Source organism: Engystomops pustulosus, chromosome 2 (assembly GCF_040894005.1).
Source record: "Engystomops pustulosus chromosome 2, aEngPut4.maternal, whole genome shotgun sequence".
NCBI classification, from domain to species: domain Eukaryota; kingdom Metazoa; phylum Chordata; class Amphibia; order Anura; family Leptodactylidae; genus Engystomops; species Engystomops pustulosus.
The window spans coordinates 126,834,422-126,854,829 of record NC_092412.1 but is presented as its reverse complement, the minus strand read 5'-3'; the positions used below and the strand labels follow the sequence as shown (position 1 = coordinate 126,854,829).

At 40.9% G+C, this 20,408-nt stretch overlaps 1 protein-coding gene across 3 annotated transcripts in view; it reads left to right on the top strand.

Moving 5' to 3' along the window:
* The window catches only part of REPS2 (RALBP1 associated Eps domain containing 2), a 175,673-nt gene that overhangs the window by 73,352 nt on the left and 81,913 nt on the right, over window positions 1-20,408 (top strand). For all 3 annotated transcript variants that reach the window (XM_072136315.1, XM_072136314.1, XM_072136316.1), the window contains 3 exons: window positions 9,409-9,532; window positions 12,714-12,856; window positions 13,581-13,686. In XM_072136315.1, the coding sequence (XP_071992416.1) occupies window positions 9,409-9,532; window positions 12,714-12,856; window positions 13,581-13,686 (373 nt within the window). The remainder of the gene's footprint in view (window positions 1-9,408; window positions 9,533-12,713; window positions 12,857-13,580; window positions 13,687-20,408) is intronic.

Below are 20,408 nucleotides of genomic sequence, written 5' to 3'. Positions count from 1 at the left end.
GTTGAGAACACATGGACCTGGTTTGCCAGCTCGGACACCAGGCCTGCCAACTCCCCCCCCCTCCCGGTTCACGAGATCAGGGATGGTGGTCACCTGAAATTTTTAAATATTCATGGCTTGCTATACTGTTATGTTGCTGTAAAGGAACGGCTTGGAAGGACAGACAAGGACAGTGAGCCCTAAGACTAAAAGGGGTTTTCCCATGAAGCAAAGTTAGGCCCCATCCACGGGATAGGGCCTAACTTGCTGATCAGTGGGGGTCTCAGTGCTGAGACCCCCGCAGATCGCGAGAACTGGGGGTATGACCAACTCCTCACCGCTCCACAGACTTATGAAGCAGACGGCCGCGCATGACCGTTCTGCTCCATTAATCTCTATGGAGCTTACGGAAATTGCTGAGAACTGCGCTCACCGATCTCCGCCAGCGTTCTCACGATCTGCGGGGGTCTCGGCACTGATCATCTGATCCCGTGGATAGGGCCTAACTTTGCTTTGTGGGAAAACCCCTTTAAATCCCCTTCCCAGCTGTCCCTATCTAATTGCTTAGCCTACCCTAAGCAGCAACTAGTCCCAACGACAAAGTGCGAATACAGACACAAAGACTGAACAATAAAAATGTAAACAAGTAGTTGACAAATAATGGTCAGAACCAAGAAAAAATTGTAGTCTAGAATCAATAGGCAAAAAACAGATAGACTGTAAGGGTTATAGATAAATTCCAGCTAGCTCCAAATAGTACTTATCATAAAGCGAGGAGGAAATAGCAGGCAAACATTTTATATGTATCAGATTATCTGTCCAGAAAGTGATTGGATTGTTTCCCTGACATTCAGATTAGCAGGAGAGGAATGTGAGTAGAGAAGCCCAACACAGTTAAAGGACATCTACCATCAGAATACCTGATGGTAGATGCTTATACTCACCTCCCTGTCATGTGCTGATGTGCAGTAATCTTCTTTTAGTATGTCTAAGTGCAGAGTTTCCAAGAAATAAGGCTTTTAAAAAATATGTAATTGAGCCTGAAGCGCTCGGCTGAGCACCTCTTGGCTCCTTCAATTATTAATTGTTCATGCCTCCTGGCTGGCTCCGCCTATACAGCTGTCAGAGTAGCTGTGACGGCATGGCTCTCGCTCTGCAATTCTTGCACTATGCGCGATCACTGCAGAGCATATAGATGTAACGCTATGATCACACACAGTGTGAGAACTTCAGAGCTCAGAAGCCAGCCAAGCCAGAAGCCATGAATAAATAATAATTGGAGGAGCCAAGAGGCACTCAGCAGAGCGCCTCAGGCTCATTTACATATTTTTTATAGCCTCATTTCTCAGAAACACTGTACTTAGACATACTTAAACAATATTACTTCACATTGGCATGGAACGGTTAGGTGAGTATAAGCATCTACCATCAGGTATTCTGTTGGTAGATGTCCTTTTAATTAACTGTAAGTAAGGGGTACACCATGCCACTAAAACAGCAGTTTACAAAATGACCAGAGTATATCATTATGAATAGTCTGAACAGAATACTCTGTTCTACTCCTTCTAGATCTGCCCTCTGCCTTTGACACTGTTGACCATTCTCTCCACCTGCAGACACTGAGATGGTCCTCTTCTGGATCTCCTCATATCTCTCCAGCCGGACATTCAGTGTCTATCACTCTTAAACTACCTCTTCACCTTGCCCCCTCTCTGTTTTGCCCCTCCATGTTCTGTCCTCCGACCCCTACTCTTCACTATCTACACCTCTCTCCTAGGACATCTAATTGAGTCCCATGGCTTTCAATACCATTCCTATGAAGATGACACACAGATCTATATTTCTGGTCCAGATATCTTGTCTCTCCTAGACAGAATTCCAGAAGGTCTATAAGCCATATCCTCCTTCTTCTCTTCCTGTTTTCTAAAACTTAACATGGACAAAAGAGAACTCACAAACTTTCCTCCACTTAACACATCCCTCCAACCAGACCTAATCGTCACAATTCATGGCTCCACTTTTTGCCCGGGCCCTTAAGTCTGTTGCCTTGTAGTGATTTTTGATTCTGCCTTATCCTTTAAGCCTCAAGAACATCTCTCACATCCGACCCTTCCTCAATCCAGAATCTACACAATTACTAGTCCATGCCCAGGGCCGGCTCCAGGATTCAGTGGGCCCCCGGGCGACAGAGCCTTAGTGGGCCCCATTAGCAGTAAACTCATATGGCGGCATTAAAAACACAGAATTTAATGAATAGACAGCTGCTCCAAGAATGAACCTCTTAGCGCTCTACAATGTACATGTACACATTGTAACAAATCCTATGTCAAAATGCCATATACTGCAATTCTTTAGTTTTGCGCTATATGGTAGGACGATCAGGCCATCTAGGGTTAAATTACCCTAGGGATCTAAAAAAATGGTAAAAAAAAACTAAAAAAAAAATAGGAATTCAATAAGTCTTTCCCTACAATATACAACTAAATAAACAGTAAAAAAACTGTAAAAACCACAAAAACAGGCATCACAGTGTCTCAAAATGCCTGATCAAAATATAAAACCGGTTATTCCTGACAGTGAAGCCCATAATGGAAGATAGCGCCTAATTATCCAAAACGCCACCTTTACACCATTTTTCAACACATACATTTTTTTTTATAAAAAGTGTTTAAAAAGTCGCACAGTCCTCAAAATGGTAGCAATGAAAACTTCAGCTCATCTCACAAAAAATGACACCACACACAGCTCCTACACCATAGTATGAAAAAGTTTTAATTTTTCAAAATGTATTAAAATACAATAAAACCTACATATATGGTAAAAACTGAGCCCACAATAAAGTGACACAAATGCGTTTTTTGCCAATTTCCCCAGGTTTGGAATTTTTTCCAGCTTCCCAGTACATGGCACGGAATAATAAATAACGTTATGCAGAAAAAAAGCCCCGACACAGCTCTGTACACGGAAACATGAAAACGTTATAGATTTTAGATGGTGGGAAGCGAAAAAATGACCAGAAAATCACTGCGTCTTATAGGGGTTAATATACAGTTGCTCCATAAATTTATATACAATCACTTTTAACTGTAACAGGGTCCAATAATTGGGTATGTACAACCCCCTGCCCCATTAATTAGTTAAATGCACATTAAGCACCTTATAGTGGCCAATACAAAAATAATAAACGTTAACTTACCTCAAGCAATGCAGGTCCAGGGCTCCATCTTCACCTCTTCTGGGGCCACGATCCGCAGCATCTACTGTGCAGCAGCAGGGACCCTGGTGGCGTGAGGTCATGACGTCACCGGCCAGTGTCCTGCACAGTGAGCACAGACGCTCTGCAAGTCTCTCACTCAAGTCCTCCGATGGCCCCCCCGCCGGCTCTCAATTACATCGGCGACACAAGGAAGCCGATGTAATTGAGTTTTGTGATCTGGCCAGCGTGTGCCGTGGGCCCCTCTGGCAGCTCTGGGGCCCCGGCACATGTCCATGCCCCATCATCTCCCACTTGGGTGACTGAAACATTCTTCTTTTTGGTCTCCCAGCTAAATCTCTAACGCCCCTCCTATCTATTCTTATCTCTGCTGCCAGCTAATCCATCTGTCTTCTTGATTCTCCTCTGCCTCTCCTCTCTGCCAGTTTTTCCACTGGTTACCCATTGCACAGCGAATCCAATTTAAAATACTAACCATAAGTTACAAAGCTGTACACAACCTGTCCCCTCCTTATAGCTCTGAACTAATCAGCCAATAACTTTCCAAACTTAGTCTTCTTTCCTCACAGAACCTTTAGCTTCACTCTATTACCATTGGCTCTTCTCACAACCACATCCAGGACTTCTCCCATGCATCGTGTTATGCAGAAAAAAAGCCCCGACACAGCTCTGTACACGGAAACATGAAAACGTTATAGATTTGAGATGGTGGGAAGCGAAAAAATGACCAGAAAATCACTGCGTCCTATAGGGGTTAATATACAGTTGCTCCATAAATTTATATACAATCACTTTTAACTGTAACAGGGTCCAATAATTGGGTATGTACAACCCCCTGCCCCATTAATTAGTTAAATGCACATTAAGCACCTTATAGTGGCCAATACAAAAATAATAAACGTTAACTTACCTCAAGCAATGCAGGTCCAGGGCTCCATCTTCACCTCTTCTGGGGCCACGATCTGCAGCATCTACTGTGCAGCAGCAGGGACCCTGGCGGCGTGAGGTCATGACGCCACCGGCCAGTGTCCTGCACAGTGAGCACAGACGCTCTGCAAGTCTCTCACTCAAGTCCTCCGATGGCCCCCCCGCCGTCACCCGCGCCGGCTCTCAATTACATCGGCGACACAAGGAAGCCGATGTAATTGAGTTTTGTGATCTGGCCAGCGTGTGCCGTGGGCCCCTCTGGCAGCTCTGGGGCTCCGGCACTTGCCCAGGTAAGCTGGGTGCTGGCATCGGCCATGTCCATGCCCCATCATCTCCCACTTGGGTGACTGAAACATTCTTCTTTTTGGTCTCCCACTCCCAGCTAAATCTCTAACGCCCCTCCTATCTATTCTTATCTCTGCTGCCAGCTAATCCATCTGTCTCCTTGATTCTCCTCTGCCTCTCCTCTCTGCCAGTTTTTCCACTGGTTACCCATTGCACAGCGAATACAATTTAAAATACTAACCATAAGTTACAAAGCTGTACACAACCTGTTCCCTCCATATAGCTCTGAACTAATCAGCCAATAACTTTCCAAACTTAGTCTTCTTTCCTCACAGAACCTTTAGCTTCACTCTATTACCATTGGCTCTTCTCACAACCACATCCAGGACTTCTCCCATGCATCTCCCATACTCTGGAACGCTCTACCAAAATGTGTCAGACTCTCCCCACTTTCCAAACCTTCAAATGTAATCTGAAAACCCACCTGTTTAGACTCGCTTACAACACACAATGGAGCTTATCTACTAAGGGTCCGCACGGCGCATTTTCGCTGGGTTTCCCGGCTATTTCCGATTTGCATCGCATTTAAGTGGGGTTTTTGGCGCACGTGAACGGATTTTAGTGCAATCACGCTGACTTGCATGCGACACAAATCTGGTGGCGTGGCCGACGGACAGCCCGACTGATTCGGACTAAGCGCGGGATTTACAATTCAAATTGTGTTGTAAGAAAATGCACTCACATACACCGGGAAGAAGGTGAACTCCAGTAGACCTGAGTGGGGAAGTGACAGATGCAGGAAAATGGACGCACGATCTTGAAGAATCGCGCCGGACCTCATCCTCATTGGACAATGCACCTCGGGGATCGCGACAGGACCGGGTAAGTAAATCTGCCCCAATAACTGCACTGCTCTGCTCCCTCACCTCATGTCTCCATCTTCTCCCCCATATAGATCATTTGAAGATATCTTCCACTAAACAAGCTTTTCCTAGGATTCAAAGTCTCAAATAGTGGATCGTCTGGGTTATTATTAATTGCCTTGAATTTCATCAATACCCTACTTCCTACATGCTAATACTGTATAACCCTCCCCCCTGCCCACGCAGCACCAATGCTTCCCTCTGGTGCCGTGCTATAGCTTCCCAGGCTATTATACTGTTACCCCTCCCACTGTGTTATATTACTCAGGCAGATGGAGGGGGAAGTACTGAGCATGAAGGGGGGAAGACAGGGGAAATCAATGTGTGAAAAAAATTGTATCTGCCACCAACAATTCACACTTACTGTACATTCACTACAACTACTATACACTGTGCTCTAGTTAAAAGCTATAGACACAAGTGGAGATGCACATGTATTACTATGTTCTGCGATAGTCACAAAAATGTTACTTTATGTTATTTTTAGAGTAAAGCATTACATCTTTGTATAGCCTGTCCCAAAAATTTATTTTTTATTACTATATAGAATTTTTTACATTCAGTTTTATAAACTCTCCGTGCATACTTGTAGCACTTAAATTGTACATGATTCTTCTTTGGCATTCCTGTTCTTTTTTTCATGTGAACAGCACAATTTGGGATAGATCTTTGTGGACTTTCAAGGAAAAGTTTTCTTCACTTCTGTGGGCTTGACTGCATTGAATATAAATCCTACTGAATGAATGAAACCTAATCCCAAAAAGGTACATACATGACATGTGTGGTGTGCACACATAGCCATCCACTATAACACTGAAAACAGTATATATTCCTACATTTCACAGTTATGATTGTGAAACTTTTAACAATGAGAAAACCTTAATCTGTCCTAATGTATAAGTATAGGAAGTGAGCAGCATTGTCAGGAACACAGACATAAATATTCTTCTACAAAAAGGAAGCTGCTATAAAACAGCTGTCCCAAAAGATTGCACTGCACCTGGCACTTGAATAAGTTGTTTGTCATACTGACCTAGATAGTGGATACCGTGTTTTTACATGTTAGTTGCAGAATAGACATATCGTATATACTCGAGTATAAACCGACCCAAGTAAAAGCCGAGGCCCCTAATTTTACCACAAAAACCTGGGAAAACCTATTGACTCAAGTATAAGCCGGGGGTGGAAAATGCATTGGTCACAGCCTCCCCAGTATATAATCTGCCGGACCCTGCCCCATGGTATATAGCCTGCCAGCTATATCCCCCACTATATAGCCAGCAGCGGGGGAAGCCAGAAAGGTGAGTTTTGATATATATATTTTTTTTACTTGAGTATAAGCCGAGTTTGGGTTTGCAGCACATTTTTTGTGCTGAAAAACTAGGCTTATACTCGAGTATATATGGTAATTGATGCTTGATTGAGATTTGGCATTGATCATTTATGCATGGATAATTTAATACAGTTTAGCAGTCAAGCAGAGAGTGGTGCTGGACATTATTAAACACTCCAGTGATTTGCTGTCTTCAGAAAACTCACATGACCTCTGGGGTTAACAGATCCCTATGCTCTATGCCCTCTTACTTGCTGGATGTTGGTGTTCCTTTTCATAAACAGCATACCGTTTATTTGTCACCAGTCTGTCCTGGATTAGGAAGGGCAGTTTGTGGGGGATTGTATAATAATTTGCTCATCATTACTGCAGTGTATCTCCCTCCACCATACTTACCAACAGTTTTTAAGAAAGTGCTTTCTTCCTGCTGCTTTTATTTGGTGATTATAATAATATTATTGATATTCTGCTGCATAGGTACTACACATGAGATGAGCATATTCTATGGTCAGGTTTGGTGTTCGGATTCTGCTGCTTGACCCAGAAATATTGCCTTATTGGTGGCTGAACAGCCAATCCAGCAAATTGATGCTCCAAGCAACTAACCATGACTATGATTGGCCAGGGGGACACCCAGTATATTGCGATCAGACGCCCGACCTTGATGCCAAACCGGACCATTGGGTTAGCTCATTTGTATTCTGCACCTTAATGTCAAAGCATTGGGCATTGTGGGATGACCCTATCATTGGGTGGTGCTCCACAGATTGGGTTTTGGTCCTACATTTTTGCCTGGGTCGATCTACTTTACTTCTTCCCCACAGCCCAGCAACAGGTGAACTCCCTCCCCTCCTCTTCTTTGCCCATACATGGGGGACATGCCAGGGGTACCTGATGTGATGTTTGTTATTTGTAATTTTCATAGAATTCCTGTGCTGCCCTGTGATTGTTTTCTGCTGTGAAGGGGTTTCAGTATGGGCCCTTCAATAAAAAGTAGCCTTGTATGCATGTAACCTGCTGGTCATTCTTCAAAGATCTAAAGATGATGGTAGGTTGGCTTTGTCAAATCCCTAGTTATATTATTTGTCATCCAATCTACCAGGGGGAGGGGGTATTTATAAGCTGTGGTGGAAGAAAAACACATTTAGCCAATGGAGGGATACTTTGAGCAGACCCTATGTGACCAACATGATTCAGCTCTTTAATTGGAACTCTATGAGACCAATTACATAAGGGGTTGGCCATGCCACTTCAGTTTCCCCAAGTTAGGCATGCCATATAGGTACCGGACCATTCCAAGCCACTGCTGAAAGCTGCACACAATTTAGTGGTTGAAATGGGGGTCTAAAAGGGAGACACTAGCGGCTTTATCTCTATGCCTTACTGCTATCTGCAGGATGCAGAAATTTCTACTGCTAATGAGGACTAAGTTGGTACCTGATGTGGAATATATTTTTGGCAGGCTTTAATTTGTTCCTAAGGTCTCAGTTATTGAGGCACACCCTTATTGTCTTGTATTTTTGTTTTTAAAAATGAATAAATTCCGTTTGACCACAAAAAGTCTACAAAATGTCTAATGTTACATTCAGCAAAATTATTTGGACGGTAATAGAAATTGTTAGAAATGCTAAGATAGCCCTGGAAGTACTTGTGCTATCTGCAGCAGCATATGTGGCTCCCAAATAAGTTGTTTAGGAGCTATGGCCTAGGTAACTGATGTGAAGATATAATTGTCGGAAAGTAAATCCCTCCTACTTCTCTTATTTCCTTTGACTGTTATTCGCTACTTAATACATAACTATAATTTTGACAAAATCTGTAGCGTAGGTGATGAACTTTGTAATATACTTTATCAAAGAAATATGTTCCTGTGTGCTTTCTATGAGCTTGTTTTAAGAAAAAAAGGCTTTACAATTATGCAAATGAGTCTGAGGGGTCCAGGCTTCAATAACACCTATAGTGTCAGAGCCCCTCAGGTTCATTTGCATTTTTTGTAAAAACAGGGGCATAAAAAGATAAAAGAAGAGCTGCTCCTGTCATAAGCGTGCTTGGTTTACAATTATTGATAATGGTGGTAGATGTCCTTTAAGCAGTTTCTGTAAAGCAGCATTCTATCTCCATACACCAATGAAAGATAAGTAATACAGAAGCATGGTAAAGTGTCTAATTACTTAACTCTTTACAGACAGTGTAATATACAAAGGCCTCTTGCACAAAAGCGTTTTTCTTGTAATGCGTCATCGCATTGGGATCTAATGAATAGCTGGTATATTTCTTTATTCAGAAATGCATTTTTTCCTCACTGTGCGTGTGTGTTGTGATGTGTCCAAAGTAGAGCATGTCCTACTTTGATGCAAGCTTGAGGAAAAAAATGCCCAAAGAATTCTATGGGTGTGTGAAAAATAAACTGATAGCACTAGGATGTGAGTTTCAAGGAAGTTGTTTATCTGATCAAAGTTGTATGATTTTCAACATGGTTTATGGGAAAGAGACTTCAGAGAGCTGAATCTTCAAATAAATATTCTCCAGGTATGAAAAAGTTAATCTTTAGTCTTCTTATCTGTCTGATGTGGATGGAGCTCCCAATATTTTCACACTTCTAACTGCAAAGGAAGTGCAGAAACAAGAAATAGATAAGCTGCTTTCCTAAATGAAGTATATTTTAAAAGATTATTAAAGAAAATATATAAAAGATGCATAACTGACTGAAAAAATCCCTTTGTAATTCCATTGTTTTCTCTTCTTAGATCACAGAACTGTGTGGTGCAAAACATGTGGGTTTCTTTGGTCCAGCTCAGTTCTTTATTGCATTGAAATTAATAGCTGCAGCACAAGCTGGTCTCCCAGTTCGTATGGAGAGCATCAAGAGCGGTGAGAAGATTATATAGTGTTCAGTTGATGTATGTGTTCTGGTGCAATCATTGCCGCACTATACATTTTAAAAGTCTTTGCATCTTTTCCCCTTTTTTCTTTTTACATCTTATTATTTTATTGCTTCGAGCTAATTTAAAGATAATAAAATATCAATCTGCACTTGGTATCCCTTTATGAGAATGTGAAAGAAGAATTTCTGTAGTTCACTGAAATGTATCAAAATTAACCCCTTAGCGCTCTGCGCCGTAGCTGTACTGCGCTGAGTCCCGCGAATAGCGCTCAGCGCAGTACAGCTACTGCGCAGAGACGATGCCGGTTCAGCGCTGTATAGCAGCCGAACCGGCATCGTTAGCCGCGGGATTTCAACGGTAATCTACCGTTGACATCCCCGGCTAACACCCGCGGCATTTAACATGCCTTCTGGGGGTCTTTACCCCACGATCGGCCCCCCCGCACTGTTTTCGGGGGGGCCGATCGCTGTTTTGGCACCTCTGGGGTCCGATCGGGACCCCAGAGAAGCCTGGAGGGTTTACCTTTAAGATGGCGTCTGTGACGTCATCTTAAAGGCAAAGTGTCAGCCTATGCATCTGCATAGGCTGGCACTGATAATACCCTGCAATACATTAGTATTGCAGAGTATTATCAAGAACAAGCAATCAGATGATTCATATCCCATGGTGGATCATGTAAAAAAATGTAAAAAAAAATGTTTTTCAATAAAAAATTACTTTATAAATCACTAAAAATGCCCCTAAGCCCCAAAACATATAAAGAGACATATAACACTCAAAAAAGTCTAAATCATAACACAAACCCCACATATATAGTATCACCGCGTCCGTAACAATCCATAGAATAAAACTAAATAACTATTGAACCCATATGATGAACGCCGTAAAAAAAAAAACGTTAAAAAACCGCCAAAAATTATGATTTTTACCTATTATATCCCACTAAAAATGCAATAAAAAGTGATCAACAAAACATATGTACTCCAGAATGATATTGTTGCAAAAAACAACATGTCCCGCAAAAAACAAGCCATCAACCAGCTCTGTAGCCAAAAACGTAACAATGTTATGCCACTTGGAAGACGGCGATGCAAAAATGATAGATTTTTCCCCACATTAGGGTTTTATTTGGCAAATTTAGTAAAACATAAGAAAAAATATTCATGTCTGGTATCCCCGTAATCGTATCGACCCATAGAATAAAGATAACAGGATTATTAGGCTATACGGTGAACACAAAAAAAAAAAAAGTAAAAAATCCAGTACAGAATTGATGCTTTTCTACTCATGACCTCAAAAAAAGTTCCAAAATTTTCAACAATAGGTGATACCAACCCCAAAATGGTAACACTGGAAAAAGCATCTCGTCCCGCAAAAAAAATGCCGTCACATGGCCCAAATAACGGAAAAGCGAAAATGTTATAGCCTTCAAAAGGGGGCAACCAGAAAACTAAAATCCTGGCAGCTGCAGGGTGCTCCTTCCCTTCTGCGCCTTGCTGTGCCCCCATAACACAAGTAATGTCCACATGTGGGGGGTCGCTGCACTCAGGAGAAATTGTAGAACAAATTTTATGGTGAGTTTTCTCTTTTTATCTTTTGGAAATGTGTAAATTTTAGGGCTAAACGAACGTATAACCGGCACAATTTGACCATTCTAAATTTCACCGCCATTTTGATTCAATTACTATGAAGATCTCAAGGGGTTAACAATCTTTGTAAATGCTGTTTCTGATAGCTTGAGGGGTGCAGATTTGAAAATGGGTTGGTTATATAGGGGGTTTTGTTGCTAAATATGTAAAATTTGATTTCAAACAGTATTTATCCCCAAAATAGTCAATTCCGAAAATACGGAAAATCGCTATTCGATTTGTAGGCCGCGTGACGTCAAAATAAATTATCCAAACATTTCAAAAATTATGAAAATGTAAAGTAGACAAATGGGAAATGTTATTCTGCAAGTTATTTAGGTGGTAAATTTATCTGCCTGAAAACGCGGTGATTTTGAATTTCGAAAATGGCAAATTTTTCTAAAAATTCATCATTTTTTTTCTTTTTTTTGTAAATAAACGCAAAACGTATCAGCCAAAATTTACCACTAAAATGAAGTACAACATGTGGGGAAAAAACAGTCTCAGAATCGCTTTGATAAGTAACAGTGTTCAAAAGTTATAACCATATAAAGAGACGCAGGTCAAATTTCAAAAAAAAGTTGCGAGCCTTAACCTGCAAACAGGCTGCGTCCTTAAGGGGTTAAGTAATCAGACTCTTGGCTGAACTTTATTTAGCTCTGGTGGCTTCAATTTCTGTTCAATATCAGATGTTTCTGCACCTCTGTTTGGAATCCACTTGTGTTAAAATCACTTGACCGGACATGAAACTCCCAACCTGGCCTATGTAAGTTCCCACAGCCAACAATGCTTTTCAGACCAACACAACGTGTCATGTGGGCGAAAGAACTGCCTGTAGAGCTTGGCACAGATGTGATCAAGGCTATGAAGAAATCTGCGGCCCAAGAGCACAGTACTACAGAGTGTAGTCACCATTCTGACGCCCCCAGCAGGTCCTCTTCTGTCTTCAGAATCTCTGTCTCTGGTTTCCCACACACTGCGATCGCATAAACCATGACGTCAGCCGCTTGTTGACATCATAGTGAGTGCCGATGGTGGCGCATACACTATGATGTCGGCAAGAGGCTGACGTCATGGTGTGTGCGACACAGCAGAGACACCAAGACAGATTTGGAGCTTCAGAAGACAGAAGAGGACCTGCGGGGGGCTTCAGAAAGGTGAGTACAGAGGGTTTTTTTTTTCATAGACCGGAGTATAAGCCGAGTAAGGGGTTTTCAGCACATTTTTTACTCAAGTATATATACGGTATGTTGCATCTGCAAAAAGGTCTATTTGATTATTTTTTTTAATTTTTTGTGTGCTCCAAGATGGACAAAAGTTATTACTTTTTTAAATTGTTTTTCATTTACGTTGTTCCCTATGCAGGTTAAATAATGTGTAATGTAGTTGAGAATTTCACCTGTACTTCTTGATGGTTTACCATGTTGTAGTGTTGGTATTCTTTAGTTAAATAAATAATGAGAACATGAATGATTGATGAATACCATAGACTGAAGTGTTCTCACAACCACAAACTAATGTTTTTGCTCTAATTTATAGAATTGCCACTTGCTTGCTTCCTGTCTATGAAAGTTGACAATGTGAAATATGGGATTCAGTCAGTAATCATAGATGGACAACCTCCAAAACATAGTACTGGTGAAAAAGGCCTGCTCTCTTCCTTTGATGAAAGCGAAGCTAAGGTAAAATACACTAAAATACATTGTAGGTCTTTTTTGAATGTGCTATACATAAGACATGCTAGAGTAAAACTATATTTCTAACAGCGTTCAGATTAACATCAATTATTATTTTTGAATGTTGTTTGTGTTTTTCAATAAAAGCAACCTTACATCATTGCATATGCTACTGGTGCATTTACAAGTATAGTACAGTTCACAATAGGGGGGATTTACTAATACTATCGCAACCTCGACAGTCAGCATCTGAGATCAGACTACGGAAAGCATAGACCAATGTATTAAAGCACGGCTGTAAGTAATTAATGCACAGACGGAACTAATCAGTCAGGCGACATAAAAATGCAGACACAAATGAGATGTGTGCCAAAATCTTACATGGATTGCGCCTTTTTTTAAAATTTTGATTTAAGACCATTTTTTTCCTGGTCTGTTTTGCAACAAAATTAGAACCTAAAAATGAAGACAAACTTCACATAAATGTGGTAGATGATATGGAAAATATAGGCCACGCCTATTTGTAGCAAAAAAAGAGGGACGAGTCGGAATTGTAGGAAGAAATCATTCTTTCTAGCACAAAACCCTTTATAAATTATCCGCATACATTATGCTCCACAAAAACAGACAATTCCAGACACTTTTATGGCGCAGATACATTATTACATCTTCCTCAATCCCTGTGTATATATCTTTGCTGTTTCACAATATATACTTTTTTTTCTTTAAGTCAGAAGCCAAGACATTTGTGACATCTCCTCAAAAATCACCTTTCTCAACATCCCTAGAATATGAATGTGGGAAAAGTCAAAACAGCTCTGAACACCACGGTAAAGGTGAGATAAACTTAGTGTATGTTCTCATTTTTATGGACAAGATACTATCCATCCCCAAATTTTTGTTTTGTAGTTTCCCTTGTTAGTTCTTGCATTTTGACCACAGGTGTTTCCATGTTTTTTTTGCCTTGTGCCTGGTCATACACTTGGTGTTTGTTGCTCGCTTCAGGGACTGGCGGCACAGTGTGCAAACGACACATGGTTTTTATGAAAATGGCTTGAAAAAATGCCACGCCATCCTCTGGGATTTGTGTGCCCATCCCTTGGCATGGTTGATAGCAGCAGGTCACATTGTGGCTATGGGCTGCCTTTGCACCCTTCTACATCTTCTGCTGGCTACCTATGGCTTTGGGACCACCACCCCTTCCTCCAAACTATCGCAGCTTCTGATCTATTTTGGATCTAGGACATCGTCATCAGATCAGCATATCTTCTTCCACCATGCCCTTACTGCTGCTCTCCTTGTCAGCCTCCACATAGCAGGAAGCCAGTGGATTTCCTGTGATGGTCTGTTGTCCACATCCTCATCCTCCAACACAAGTTGTGGGCCATCTAGGAACTGGTTTCACTGAATCTGGATATATGGTTATTAGCCTCCCTATTAAAGAACACTTTTCACTGAGGGGGGAATGTAGGGAGTATTGAATGGTTAAAACGTAACCTTTATTCGATTAGTAATATTAAAATGTTGTAATTCACGATACATAAATAGTGTAACCACTGTGTAAACCTAACACCATTGAGTGTACAAAATAGGTGAAATAAAAAGAACCCAGACTACAGATGTGAAATCACTAAATAAGTCTGGGACCAAGGAGATATGCAAAGGAGGCTTAGAAATTGTGGAAGATTGGATAGTCTGAGTTGCCAACCTATCAGTCCTAGAGTATTTGCATGTCTGGACTGTATAGTGCTACTCTAATATATTAACTATCCCCCACTAGCTCTCCTAAAAACAGTTTATTTGATCCGACGCGTTTCCTGAATACATTCATCAGGGATCATGATATACTAAGTTTATAATCTCAGATATTCATTTTCAGTCTATCTATTCAGTCCTCACGGGGTGGCCCTCAGCCAATGGGAACGGGCCTGGGTAACATACCCCTCCGCACTGGGCCCGCTTCAATAGATGGTGCATCCAATGTGAAGCCGGAGGCCGGACCTGACTCCCGGTCATGTGACCGTGCGTCATGGGGCCTCCGATCATGTGAACACCCGTCATTGGCACGCCCTAAGGCCCGCCCCGCTATGACGCGGGTCACAACCATTGGAGAAGGTGCGGGCGAAAGTAAACAATAGAATAGGCCACTCCTCGATGTGTGTAGGACACGGATCCATGAGGTAAGTTCAATGTATAAAGGAATAAAAGGATGCTTATCACTTAGCATCCCCGACGGGGTATTGTATAGTTGCGATCTGCCAGTAATGGACAGTCTAAAAATAGACAATGTAGAATTAGACGTCATGCATGATGTAATGGGGTAGTGAAGCCCTGTAGCCGTGATCATGGTAGGTGTGAATGCCAATCTGTTGAGTATATCTAAGACGAATATGGAGATCCATGGAGATGAGGAACGTTAGATAAAAATAGGCCGATAAGGTGTTGAGCATCTACCATAAAGCTTGCTAGGCTTATAGAGGGTGAAGATGAAGGCCCTATGGTTCTGCACCTGGTTAAAGGATGTAACATAACCATTGCTTACTAAGTAGGTACCATTACTTGGAGCCCTCAGTTTAAACAGGTAAACTGAAATTACAGGAAACTGGTGAAAGACAAGCTCTCATTAATACCGTCTGGCTCAATGGTCCTAAGGGTGTAAATCCATCGAGTCTCCTTTTGACAGATCAGCCTGTCCCAATTGCCTCCACGTTTGGGTGGTCTAACCTTCTCGATGACCTGAAAGCGTAAACACTTAGGGTTACTGCTATGTTCATTCGCAAAGTGTGTAGCTACTGTCGTATCCGATGGTTTCTGATGTCGCCAATATGTTCCTGTATCCTGATTTTCACCGGACGATGGGTTTTGCCCACATAATTGAGCGGGCACGGGCATGTGAGCATGTATACCACTCCTTCAGTACGACAATTGGAGTAGTCCCTGATGGAGAATGTCTCCCCCGTGCTCATCTAGGAACTGGGAAGGGACAGTTAGATGGCCCATGCAATCCTAGGAGATTTAGCATAGAGCATTAGTTACTTCTCAATAAGATGTGGCTAAGAGCTGTGCACAAAAGAGGTAGAGTGAGATAATGTCAATCTGATGGCACCCTATGTAATTTAATTGATCAAGGCCTCAACTTTGTCCAGCATCTCCATTCTGAGAATACACGAAGTACTTCATAGAACCTTAGAAAAGGCTAATTATTGAAAAATTGTAGCTGCTCATCACTGTCATTCTAGTGGTCTCCACTCCCACAAAAATGCTGGCTGTGTCCCCCCTTAACCACCCATACCATCTTCTAGCATAATGACATTAACTGCATTTAATTTTTTTTAATGATTTTTCCTAGCCCATTTTGGTCAGGACAATTTTTCAACCCTCTACCCATTACTACCCCCATAGCCTTTTTTGAGTGTTTAAAATCAGGTCCCCATTGATTTTAATGGTGTTTATGTTCACCCAACCCACTCACCAGTACTCTTAACTAATAGTTGTTCCAACTTGGACTTAATATTCAATCATGTTATACCTACAAGCTTAAAAAAATATAAATGATCTATTAAAAAATATAAATGAACTAATGGTGTAAGTTCCTGCACTATTTTGCAACAAGGAAATTTGTATAGGTTTTTGTTTATTATTAAGGATGACAGGTATCGTAGTTATTTGCTCATCTAAGAACAAATGTACTTAGAACTTAAAGTTAATAAAAATTAACATAACCACTTATCTCTTTCTCATTACCTAGCATTGTTCCATCATACAAATTGGATGTGATGGATCCAATGCTTGGAAGTGCAATGCTTTATATGTAGCATTATATGCAATGCTGAGAAATAGGCCTGGTAAACAACTACCAGTATGTTGTCAAGCAGCTGAACAGCTTCTAGATCATATTTCTTTCATGGCCCATGGTGGTGGAAAATCAACTATGAAGTGAGATGTAAATTGGTTTTATGAAGTCAACGAGGTGGAGTGTTTAACACTGAAGTCAAGCTTTCCCTGCCTTAGAACACCCTCTTCACTGTAATTGATGGTCCACTATGAGACATTATTGATTAGATCTCCTGAAGTCTGGCGCATGATGGAAATTACAGGTTAAGGGAAAAAATATACAATATGCTACTTGTGGATTCCAAATAACAAGAATTTGAAAAAAGTTATTATTGTTTATTATTTTTAAAATAGCATCATATAATGAAGCATTATTTTTTCAGACTTGCTACACCGTAGACAGCAGGCATGTAAGAAATGGTGTAATTACATTGTCATTGGATTTATCAACCTATAATTTGATTACACCGTGGAAGCATTTATACAATTTCCTCTAGTAATTGCAATGTATAAGGATTATGTCATTCTGCATTTATTCACATATTTATAACGTTCATTGTTACAGTCATTACAGTCATTAAATGAACTGAAGAGACTTTCTCCTGTAGTGTGGTACAGCGTTTTATACACTATTTGATGATTTATGTACCTATTACTACAAAAAAGTTTTTTGGTAAATACAATGATAAAATTACCTAGTAAATAATGAAAAGGAGAAATAAAAATTTTAAGGGAAAGTGTGGTCGGAAGCGGGAAACCACAGTTTTCTACAAGCTTAAACATCTTACGGTTCACCTGCATTAGTTGCAGATCATCTGTACTTCACTACAGAGCAAACCATGTGTAATTTTGCTAGGAGGTCCCTAGTCACATGACATATTACCACTCTATGGTAACCTAGACATATACAGCTGAGCTACATGGAACAAAATAGTTTTTAGAAAATTTTTCACCCCCCTACAAACCATGCCTGTCTTGAAGGTAAGAAATGCTCCTTATATTTAGCATAATTAAGCAAGCATTTAAAGTGGTTGCCCACTCTTTTACATAAGTTGCCCATTTGCCTTTACTGCTTTAATAATCCCTGAAGGTTCGTCCAGTGTTTCAGCACTCCTGCAACTTACGTTAGTGCTGTCTGCAAACTCTCCCTAGATCTTGACATGTCTTAGCACTGATGAATAGGAAGTATTACAGCAACATGAGTTATGACTAATTCTGCTCTCCCCCCTCTCCTCTCCATGTGTCTGTCAGTGAGACGGACTGTGAGAGAAAGAGGCACAGTGGGTGACACCATTAGGAACAACTGAAGGAGTGAGAAACAGAAAATTGTGTTATATGCAGCATTGTGGGAACAGGGTAAGACGAAGCCCCCAAATGAGTCAAAGGTAGAGGTACATATACAGGCAGAGACATGTCTAATGGAAGAGATTTATTGAAAAATGGCAAAGCCCTTTAACCGCACCAATGGAACTTTATATGTTGAAAACACCTCAACCTGTATCTGTCATTCCCTACCTTCATATTGCAAGGGCTATGTCAATGCTACATAGTTGCCTTGCATATATAAATAATTTTATCATCTCCATATATTCTCTTTCCTAGTGCACATAATAGGAATTGTTTACAGCTAAAATAACATTATACAAATTACTAACTAACAACAAAATTTAACAACTGAACATTAAAAATACTTTTAGCTTAGTGTCTGAGTAGATACTGTTGAGCTAAAATCAGCAGACAGTGGCAAAGAAGAAAAAAGTATTGGTCATAGGATTTGACTCATTCTCGTACATTCGCTTATATTGAAGAGCATGCTATGTTTGCTTGGAGTGGTATATAATGTAACTAAGTTTTATGTATAATGTTGGTGAGTTGGAAGAATTTAAGTTCTATGCACATCATGTAGGCAGCATCCATTTTTATACACAGCAAGACTTGTATAGATCACTAATATAGATGTAACAAAAAATGCCAAAATGCAATTGAGCCCAGACAAAATATCCATGGATATAGTTTAAAGATTTGCCATTTCATTAGTAGAACTTCATATGTGTAAATGGATTACACTTGTGTATATATACTAATTTAAAAATTTGCTTTGGATTTAAATCAGGTCACCAGGTCTGAAAATGTAATGTCTATTTGACAAGGACAAAGAACATTTGATCTAAACTTTTGATGTTTGAATTTCCAATAGTTGTCTTGCTACTGTATTTTATAGAGAGTTTTCTGTCATTATATCAATGATGAAAACATTGAATCTGATTGTTGATAAAATTTACCAGTGTTCAAATGGCTTTGATATCAGGGGAAGCAAACACAGTAAGTTGTCAGAATTCGCAGCTTATAGGAACTCAGCACAAATTAAAAAAAAGAGAACGTTCCAAGTAAAATAGAAAGCCTCTGAGAAACAATTCTCTACACACATGGTGTCAGCTAGAAAAAGGTCTCACAGCTAACTTCCTTCCTGCACTCAGTCCAAACAATTAAACTATTTTTACAAAGGTAGAATTGTTATGAAAACTGCAAAGAAAACATCAGTCTCTGGTCATTTCAGAATAACTGGGGGGGGGGGGGGGGGTGGGAGGAGTTATGTCCTCATAGAATAACATTGCATGCGATATCATTTCAGGGAAGTTTCTAATTCATTTGTTGTACAGGGTGAATCTCAAATAATATCCCCTCACGCTTTTATGAATGGATCATGGTGTATGGAGCACTATTCTAGAATTAATTCTTATATATACAGTGCCCTCCCCCATTAATTAAAATGGCCAGTATTTTTCAAATTATAATATTGTGCCTGTCTTAAATTATTATAATAATGTTTCACATATATACGTTACCAGAACAAAGCTTAGTATATAAATATAGCACCAGTATGGAGTCCAATACACAAGCACAGTACTAGAACCAAGCTTTGCACAGAAACACAGCACCATGACCTCTAATTTACACGTATGCAGTCTCCTCTTTTAATTCATAATGTGCACCCTGTAGTAAATATACATAGATACTGTGCCCCCAGTATATAGGTAGCCATCACACTTCAGCCCCCTCCCTCCTCCCAGTATATATGTAACCAATACACTGCAGCCACCCCAACAGTATATAGGTAGCCAGCACACTGCAGCCCCCCTCACCCCCAGTATATAGGTAGCCATCACATTGCAGCCCCCCTCCCACAGTATATAGGTAACCAGCACACTGCAGCCCCCTCCCCCCAGTATATATGTAGCCAGCACACAGCAGCCCCCCTCCCCCAATATATAGGAAGCCAGCATACTACAGCCCCCCTTCTCCTCTAGCATATAGGTAGCCAGCACACTGCATCCCCCACCTATCCCCCAGTTTATAGGAAGCCAGCACACTGCAGTCCTAGTACATAAAAACAAAAATTGAGTTCTCACATTCCATGGCCCCCGCATCTCGTCTTCTCCCCTCTTCTTCAGGAGTAGCGCACAGAGCACAAGCCGTGGAGAGCGTAGGAAGGTGAGTAGTTAATTTTTTGTTTTACTGGAGGCAGTGGGAAACTGCTGGCACCCCTTGTTTCATCCACTGGGCTTTCCCAGTGGCAGAAACAGGCCTATATAATTTACAGTAGTAGCCTGCTGAAATATGCTTGATAGGTCTCAATTGAAAGAGGTACCAGATCAAATGACAACGTGCTCTAGAGAGGCCCCGCCTCACTGCCTAGCATCCCCGAACGTAGTGTGGCACATAC